Consider the following 10079-nt stretch of genomic DNA (forward strand, 5'->3'; position numbering starts at 1 on the left):
AAAGAAAAGCCCGAATTAAACTATGACAAGTTTCGTATTACCTTGCTCACTGAAAGACCATGACACGATGTTTGAAGCAAAGTTGGACGACGGCAACATCGCAACAATCGGCAGTGTACTCGAGATCGAGGCCCATGAACTTGTGTTTCTCCTCTCGAAGCCATGCCTCGAACATGGAAAGAAAAACCGGGGCCTTGGCGCTGTCGTTCGTGTAGACGACATCGAGATTGGTCGTGCCATGTGCGCGCACCTTCCCGTAGCGAGTGATTGGATTCATGGTAGAGGATGGAGATGGAGGAGAGGGAGACAAACAGAGGAAACAGAGACGAACAGGCAAGAGGGAGGCGCTGGTCTCGTTTGATCTCACGGTTACTGTAGTGTTTGATCTCGCAAGGAACAACTTCTAAGGCGCGGGAGTCGAACGGTTTGGACCTTTAGTCCCGGTTTGAGCCACGAGCCAGGACTAACAGGGCTCGCGTCAGGCGAACGGTTGCCATCACCCCTTTAGTCCCGGTTCGTGGCTCACACTGGGACTAAAGGTCCCATCTGAACCGGGACTAATGCCCTGGCCTCATGAACTGGGACTGATGCTATCATTGGTCCCGGTTTGTAATAGAACCGGGACTAAAGTCCTTTCATCGCGTGCATCAATGCCCTGTTTTCTACTAGTGCATGAGGGCTGGAATAGATCTCCTTTCCGTTTGAAAAGTTGATTGATGTAAGTTGTTTGGGATGTAAATGAATAAAATATAAAACCTCTTTGAGAGTTTATGTGGTAATACTAATGGTAATGCATCAAAGCAGAACTCACTCTTCTCATTTGTTGCTGCTATAAATTTTACCTTTATGGTCTCTCGGAATCTCCCCTACGGCACCCAGACAAGACTCGGGACCATATATACTCCCTGTGTTTCTAAATATATATATTTTGCACATACGAAACAAAATAAATAAATTCACAATTCAAATTATGTCTATATACATTAGTATGTAGTCGGTAGTGAAACTTTTAAAAAACTTATATTTACAAACCGAGGAAGTATGTTGCATCCATATTGAAATTTTGTTTTAAGAGCTCCATAGGTTTAGAGCCAGTTCGAAACTGGTCTACTCCAGAAAAATCAACCATGTTTTAGAAAACCTAAGCCAAATGGGGTAGCTTCATGATATATTGCTTTGAAAATAATGGAACCTCGGGTATAATTTTTTATTTTTATGAAGCTTTTTAGGAGGTGTTTTATAAAATTATAGAAGCTGGAGTTGAAAGAAAATTGTCACTATTACAATCACTAAGTACCTGTTCGAAAATCCTCCTGCTCCGTGAAAATAGAGGATTTGCGGAGCATCCGTTCCCCCGCTTCGTGTATTTTAACATCAGCTCCGCCAGCTCCAGGAGCTGAGTTGCGGAGCGGAGGAAAGCCGAACAGGACCTAAGTGGATACCCATTCGTTTCTCCCCCTCCCATACAATCAAATAGATCATTTTTCATCAAATTTTCTATTCGTAAAGCTGGAGCTAAATAAAAAGCCAAAAATTTCTTTAAAAGGGTTGTAACTTTTATACAAAACTGTCTTAAAGTAAATTTGATGAATAAAATTGATTTTAATGAAACAGAGTAGTCTCCTGATGCACCACACCGCAGTTTTGTTCTAGGAGCCCCATGTCAAAACGGAAACTCATTCGCATCTCATTCGAGGGGGAAAATGCACTCGATATTATTATTTTTTGGTTATAAAATTGCACATTTTGGACGCAGCAATAGTCAGACGAACCCGTCTCTGTCACTGACAGCGCGGCCCCGCGCCACGACCCCGCCACAACCCGTCCCGTCGCGACACCTACAACTAACTGATTCCCGCCTCCTCTCGTATCCCGCGCTGAGCGGGCTGGCTGACACGGCCACTGCACCCCCACGTCCGGCGGCGCCGGCAACGCCTCCCCATCGTCCAGCGCGCGTCGATCCCCCCTAGACCTAGTCCCATGGCCTCTGGCGCGCCGCCGCCCTCCGTCGCCGTGGCCGTCCGCCCCGGCGGCAGCGCGAGCCGCCGCGCCGCGCGGTGGGCGGCGGCCAGCCTCCTAGGCGACGACAGCGCAGGCCCCGCCGTCTCCATCGCCTTCGTTCACGTCATCCCCGCCCTCGCATTCGTCCCCTCCCCGTGTAAGCATGCTCCTCCTCCCTGCCCTTTCCCTCCCTCGGCCCAGTTGATTTGGCGCTAATTTGGTGTTTGGTCGGTGGCGAAGCCGGGGAGCGGATGCCGGTGGCGCAGGTGGAGCGCGAGGTGGCGGAGGCGTACACCCGTGACCGGCACGCGCTCGTGCAGGAGGCGCTGCTCCCGTTCCGCCTCCTCGCCAAGGCGAATGTGAGTGCCCGCCGCGAGACTGTTACCGTGTCGCAATCTCACCGCCGCACCTGCTGCGAGCTTCTGATCTGATCGGCCTTCGCGCAGGTGGAGACGGTGGTGGTGGAAGGCGACGGCGTGGCGGAGACGCTCGTGCGGTACGCGGCGGAGTCCGGCGTACGGAGCCTGGTGCTAGGCTCGGGCTCCTTCCGCTGGTTCCACAGGTATACGTGCGCTGCTTTCTTTCCTTCCTCCGCCCTTTCTGCTTTTCGGATCACTGTACCGATCGTCCTTAGCAGTGAACTAGTGAACTTGAACTAGGGCTTTACCATTGGGCAATTAACTGAAAAGTGGTGGCAACAGCAAAGGCTTTTTGCCCATTAATTTGGCCTTTCTGGTAGAGGGTGGATTTGAGAGGTACACCTTTGATGACAATTAAAGTGCAATTAGATCTTGTGTCACGCTTCCTCTGTTTTCGCTGTACTGTATGTCTTTACACGATTTGCATTGCATTGTAGTTTTACATGAAGATCGATGATTGTATTTCAGGCGTGAGGCATTGCAGTTTATCTATCTTTATAAAATTCTCATGATATGTTTTTTTTCCCTATGAAGTCTTCAAACTGGAAAGGAGATGTTGATAGAATTCGTTAACCAGCGGTTGCTGCAATGCCCTCTTACAATGACTAGATAATTCCCCGCACGTTGCTTCAGGAATTGCATATATGTGATATACATTATTTTGGAAAACTTACCTAGTTCTTATAGTAGATAGTCATGGGGAAAAAAGAAATGAGGACAATGTATCAACTAAAATCATACCTCTAATAGTCTGTCATGCGAATCACAAAGTTTGTTGAGTGTACTGTTCAATAGGATAAGTAATCTAGTGATGTCTGCATAGAGGATTCTGGAAGTGTAGTCAAAGCATGCACCATCACCACAATAAATGATACTCCATCAGTCCGGAGTTACTTGTCAGATAAATGGAGGTATTGTCGTATAGACATATTTTAGTTCTAGATACATCTATTTTATCCATTTCTGTGACAAGTAATTCCGGACGAAGGAAGTACATACAAATTGTAGTTCTCATCCCATTTGAAATTACTACTAAACATGTGGTATTCCGCAATTCTCTTCTACTCCCTCCGTTTCAAAATATAAGACCTTTTAGAGATTTTATTAGAAAGCTACATACGGAGCAAAATGAGTGAATCTACATTCTAGAATATGTCTATGTACATCCGTATGTAGTTTATAATGCAATATCTAAAAGGTCTTATATTTAGGAACGGAGGGAGTAGAAAGCCAAGGAACACCTCCATGTAGTATACCTTCCAACAACATAACACTCATGTTGGCAAAAAGAAATATTTTAAACCTTATTATATACTACAAAAAGTTGTAGACGCAGTGAATATTGCAGGTTCATAAGATAACAAAAGAGCTCTTCCTTTCTTTTGACAATAAAAAATAATTCCTGCAAGCAAGCAGAAGCACTCAAATTAAAATTATTGAAAGGCAGCTTACATATTAACTTGTGATAAACTACAACAGTGACTCTATCAATACGTAAGGTAGTAGGGAAAAAGTATGTTGCCACCATTGACATTGTTGCATGTAAGCTAGTCGATAACAACATTGCCCAGAAGGTTGCAACCACTCTAAAACAAATTTAAGGGTTCCTGTAAGAAGACATCAAGCAACAAATGAGTAAGCAAACCGTGGTAAACCTTCAATTCAAGGAAAATAGAAAGTGTATACAAAGGATCAAATTGGTTGCTAGACAAATCAACTTCAGGTAGATTTACTCAATGCCATTTAGTCGAATACCTGCAGGGCAGGAGGACATATATGGCTCAGCATTCATGAGTTGCAGAACTGAAAAAAAGAATAACTAAATATTTAAAAATTAAAAAAACTAAATATTTAATCACACACACACATGGAGAAGAGAAAAGGAGTGTACATTTTTAAGGCACTATTCGATTGTGGTCTTGGACCATAGCTGCACCATGCAAAGTAGGGGAAGCACATAGGGTTTTGGACTCTTTCAATGTGTTAAGCTGCTCGTGCTTAAGACGCAGCAGGGCGAATGATGATGATCACTTGAGTGTGTGCTGAGAAACCGCAGATTGCCGTGATGAAGAAAAAATCCGATCTGATCCTCGAGCAAGGCTGCGGACATCCAACTATGGTGAAGAGGGAGATGTGAATGGTATAACACACGCATCATCAACGGTTACTCTTGCTTGAAGAAGGCAAAGATGCGAAATAAAATTTACGGGTGTCCATTGATCTGTTGCATGAGTCATGAGTGAAACCCGAGGAGACAAAGGGAAGGGCAACAATTAAGAAGATTCAAACATGGGCCAAAGTGAAACGTTTGGGGCTAATTGAGGGTGGGCCACGAGGAGCAATGACTAATTAACATGTGAAAGCAGGTGCAGGTGGAAACGGGGTTAAGTATCACTAGAAAACTAAATGTTTTTCTAAGGTAAAAGTTATCTTTTGGGCAAACAAAATTGGAAGGAAGAATTTCATTTATTTATTTAAGAACTACTTGAATTTTTCAGTCTGGTTGCGAGGTCTTAATAGTGAGTATGAATCATAGTTCCATTTTTTGATCCACCGTTTAAAGAATGAATCAGGCCTCCAGAAGCTCCAGTGCATAGCGGACGGCTAAAGCGTGTTGATAATGTCAAAAGAGGCCGGGATAGACCGAACTTGACATGGGAGGAGTCCGTAAAGACAGATCTGAAGGACTGAAGTATCACCAAAGAACTAGCTATGGGACAGGGTTGCGTGGAAGCTTGCTATCCATGTACCAGAACCATGAGTTGGTCGTGAGATCTTATGGGTTTCACCTCTAGCCTATCCCAACTTGTCTGGGACTAAAGGCTTTGCTGTTATTGTTGTTGTTGCTGTTTTGTTGTTTAAAGAATGAATCAAATCTCCCCAAGTAGGATTGACCTACGACTAGTCAGTTAACAGACGGACGCTCTACCACTGAGATACTGAGAGCATCATCTAATAATAAGGCGCTGGAGAGAGAACGAAGAAGAGATGGTCAGAGAGAAAAAAATAGCTGGCAATAGATTTATTGTTGTTTGTAACTGAAGTGCTGATGTTGCATGCATGCTGAGGTGGCGCCTTTGCACATTGAGAGAATTCCTAGTGGCAGGGATAAACTTCTTAAGAAAACTAGATTAGAACATATTGGTCGATCCATCCGTAATTAGTAGTGTACTGAATTGTTGGTCGGAAATTTCATCAGCAGCTAGATTCTGTTTGTACACTATAGCCCTGCCACTCTTTGATGCAATAATCCAACTAAAAACCCTACAACTTAGTAGATGAAGTTTATTGTCTGCAGTACAGTTTGTAATCTTAGATAAATTTACTTTCCGTTTAATCTTCTGCCATAGCGTACTGACCTGCAGAGGGTCACCTCTCATAATATGGACCAGGAAACTTTTTCATGGCTGTACTGATTATAAGTTCACCTAGAATAGTGCTTCAGGGACTGCATAATATTTCGATTGTACTTGTTAGCCATTGTCCATACCATGTTAGCTTTGATATGCATACTGTTTCTACAGTAGGACTGAACCCTTTGGGTGTGTTTGGTTCTTTAGCTAAACATGCCCAGCCAGGCAATAGGATTCTAACTCATCCGAGGCATAGCTGATATGAGCAAGGCTACTTGTTTGGTTTATTTGTCTAGCCTCTACTAAACCACCATCACAGCGGCAGTTACTTGCTTAATAGACTTGTGTTCAATTCTTGCCGATGGAGGCGAGCCAAATCGTCTCTCCTGTCCGGGCAAGGATTTTGTAGCCCATGCACGCTAGTTTGTTAGGCAAAGCTAGCTTTTTTCTACTCCATCAAACAGATATCCTGGCTGGGCAAGGTTAGAATTAGTCTTGCTTGAGATCCAAATGCATCCTTTGTTTTCAGTTTGCCTCATATCTGCTGCTCTGAAATCACTGCACTATACGCTATGCAGGGTGATGGGTAGTCCTGATGTACCCACCGCTGTCCTGAAAACTACGCAAAATTCATGCAATGTATTTGTTGTGTGCAAGCGAAGATTAATCGTGAAAGTTGCAGGACATCCTCAAGCAGGCAGTATGTGCCGAGTTCAGACAGTTAGCATTTTATATCCTATATTTTACCTTCTTGCCATGTTTCGTTGCTGGCCGTAATGTTTAATTTTTCTTTACAGACTGCAACCTTCTTTTCTTTGCAGTGTCTGGCACAAACTTAAGCATTCAATCAATTACTCACAAAGCGTTTGCAGAAACGCAGATGAGCTTGTTGTTTGACAGTTCTACAGAGGCTGAGACGCTCTCAGTATCATCATGCTCACAGGCCCGTTGCTCGTATAGTGCTAGTTCAGATGCAAGTGCAGGTTCAGAAAGCAGTGTACTAGTCCACATAATAAGCGGAGATGCAGTGCAAGCAGGAACAGATGTAAATCAAAGCTATGGTTCTCATAGCCTTTTGAAGAAAGTTTCTTATGCTGCCTCGAACTCAAGTGATGAGGTCCGGTACTCAGATCCATTTTCCATTTTTTTTACAATATTTTCACTAGTATCGATTATTGACTTCCATGCATATGATTTCGAAAACAAGCTAAGTGCAATTTTATATATACCTTTTCCAAAACAAGCTAAGTATGTTATCCTGACATTATCTACAGTGTCAATCTATAGATGAAGTAGAAAAGCTGAGGAAGGAATTGAAGGAAACCTTGGTAATGTATGATAAAGCCTGCGATGATCTTGTCCATGCTAAGAAAAAGGTTAAATTTCTTCAGCAACTTGCGGTGCCTTAAGAACTTATTGTCACTATAAGGGCAAGCTGTTCCAAGAGTCTACCTTTTGTGTTCTGCATTAATATCTCTAAATCTATATTTCTACCAGTATAAAAACGACAAGTCGGATGTGATACTTTTGATCTGAGCCATACAGATCTAAACTCTGATTTATAATTATCCATCCAACATCCAGTAATTATGGTGAAATGTTATAAATTACCAGTTAACTATTTATTACCTCCTAATTACTCTCCATTTTCATTATTATATATTAGAATTGTTGTTTTGTGTCGTTACTGATTTTGTTATGTGATATTTCTTGAACATGTCTTGCCCTCGAGATGTGCATGTGATCTGGACTTCTCCAACATCATTTTAAATTTAACATGAATCTTAAAGATTCTCTTAGCTTTGTAGTATGTTTGATGTAGTATATACTGCCGTTTTGTATTAGGAGTGCACCCACACTTACACTGAGGTCCCATAATATAAGAGCATTTTTGACACTACACTAGTGCGAAAAACGCTCTTATATTATGGGACGGAGGGAGTAATTTTCTTCAATATCAGCAACACGTAAACAAAACAAAACATGCAATTTTTTTAAGATCGTAGACCTGAAAATGTTCAGAGAACTGACTTGCTTTTCATGCTTCAATTATTTACGCAAACGTGCTTTGGACGTGAACGTTTTCTAGTGATTTAAAATGTATATGTACACATATTATCTCAGTAATTATTCTCATAGTACTATCCGTTAGCATAAACCATCATGTTTGATACATGGTAAGAAAAGGGTCATCATGATTTCGCAGATTCAGGTACTTTCTGACGAGTGTTCTGAAGAAGCAAGGAAGGTGGAGAATGCGTTACGCAAGGAGAAAATTCTGAAGCAAGTAGCAGCACATGAGAAAGCAAAACATTTGGAAGCCATTAAAGAAGTCGAGCAAGCAAAAAGATCATTCACCAGGGAGGCCTACTCTAAGCATAAGGCTGAAATGGTAGGTTCCATAATTTCTCTCGATAAGGAGAAAATTGTAGATGCTATTCTGTCAACAAGCAAAAATTGCAGGCGGTACTCAAAACATGAAATAGAACTTGCCACTGATAACTTCTCCAAAGCAAGGAAGATCGGTGAAGGAGGCTATGGGAATGTGTATAGGTGCACCCTTGATCACATTGAAGTAGCTGTCAAGAGCATTCAGCAGGATTCCACCGACAAAACTGACGAGTTCTTGAAGGAGGTAAATAGATTACGACATAATTCGTCGGAACTTTATGCATACACCAGGATGATTAGTACTGCCCGAGTGATTGAGTTGCAAAATGTTGTGTGGATTTATGCAGGTTGAGATTCTAAGCCAACTTCACCATCCCAACTTGGTTTTATTAATTGGTTTCTGCCCTGAAATCGGCTGTCTTGTGTATGAATACTTGGAGAATGGAAGCCTAGAAGATCAACTTCTTGACAAGAAAAGGCATGAACCACTGCATTGGTTCCTCCGGTTTCGTATCATCTTTGAAGTGTCCTGTGGGCTTGCTTTCTTGCATGGAAGGAAGCCAGAGCCTATAGTCCACCGTGACCTGAAACCTGCAAACATCCTGTTGGACAAGAACTACGTGGGTAAAATCGGCGATGCTGGTTTCGCAAAGCTCATATCTGATCCGGTCCCTGACTGGCAAACCGAATACACAGATACCATTATTGCTGGTACCATGCACTACATGGATCCTGAGTACCAGCAAACCGGGACTGTTCGGCCGAAATCAGATCTGTTCGGTCTTGGAGTCATCATTCTTCAGATGCTAACTGGCAAGCGCCCAAGCGGGCTCATTGCAAGCGTAGAAAACGCTGTCAAAAGCAGGTCACTTCAATATATCCTCGACAAATCTCAAACTGATTGGCCAGTCGCCGAGGCGGAAATGTTGGCAAAGCTCGGTTTGCGGTGCACTGCTCTGAAATGCAGGGATAGGCCTGATCTTGAGTCAGAGGTGCTGCCGGAGCTGGAGGAAATCCTGCACAGGGCTGCCTCCATTGTCAACAAGAGAAGTCTAAACTCACGAGCACCAACCCACTTCATCTGCCCCATAACACAGGTAAATCTTCCTCTACTCCACCTTGAGTTGAGTAATCACCTGATATATATCCTGCAGCTAACTACACAAAATTTGGGTGCAGGGGTTGATGGATGATCCCTATGTCGCTGCTGATGGACACACCTATGAGCATCATGCCATCGAAGATTGGCTCAGGAAACACAGTGTGTCGCCGATCACGAGGTGCAAGCTTTCGAATTTGTCCATAATCCCAAACCATTCACTGCACGCCGCGATACAGCAGTGGAAGAAGTCACAGCCAGCTCAGACGCAGCCTTGGAGATGAGTGTTGCGGCTATGTCCATGTATGATGTAATTGCTTTATTTGTTATTCATTAGATTCAACAACCCATAAGTGATATAGGGGTTGTATGATCCTTCAACCTCCAAAGTACAGAAACTAAATCATGCAGAGTATGTAGTTTTTTGTAGGCTAGTTTTTTTTTTTTTTTGGGGTCCTGTTATTGAACAATCTGGATAGCAGTTGGCTGTTCGGCATCCAACATACTGACAGAATCAGTATTTTTCTACAAGAGACAGGTCCATTATTGATATAAACAAATCAATTCATGAGAGAAGTCCATCTCAGATTTGCCTGTATCTCACACAAGTGTGTCAGCATTCGGTATCTGTCATTTATCCAGATCAAGCTCGAAAGCGAATATTGTCAGGTTGGAAAGCAAATATATATTTAAGATTGAAGATGCCTGGTACGGTCGATCGGCAGAAAAGATATGCTCGTTGATTACCTACATACTCACTGGGTTCCTCATCAGTTACGCTGCGCTAAGATCCAATGTGGCGTGTTTCACGCTGGG

The 10079-nt window shown here is 43.0% G+C and overlaps 1 protein-coding gene across 1 annotated transcript; it reads left to right on the top strand.

The window, feature by feature from the left end:
• The first annotated feature begins 1980 nt into the window (after positions 1-1980).
• On the top strand, positions 1981-9861 carry LOC123404353 (U-box domain-containing protein 34-like). The gene is made up of 9 exons (XM_045098273.1): positions 1981-2158; positions 2242-2360; positions 2448-2563; positions 6352-6473; positions 6595-6890; positions 7048-7149; positions 7980-8408; positions 8512-9261; positions 9344-9861. Exons 1-9 carry the CDS (start codon positions 1981-1983, stop codon positions 9545-9547), a joined length of 2316 nt encoding a protein of 771 aa, XP_044954208.1. The 3' UTR covers positions 9548-9861.
• The last annotated feature ends 218 nt before the right edge of the window (positions 9862-10079 follow it).

This window comes from Hordeum vulgare, chromosome 6H, assembly GCF_904849725.1.
Source record: "Hordeum vulgare subsp. vulgare chromosome 6H, MorexV3_pseudomolecules_assembly, whole genome shotgun sequence".
Lineage (NCBI taxonomy): Eukaryota > Viridiplantae > Streptophyta > Magnoliopsida > Poales > Poaceae > Hordeum > Hordeum vulgare.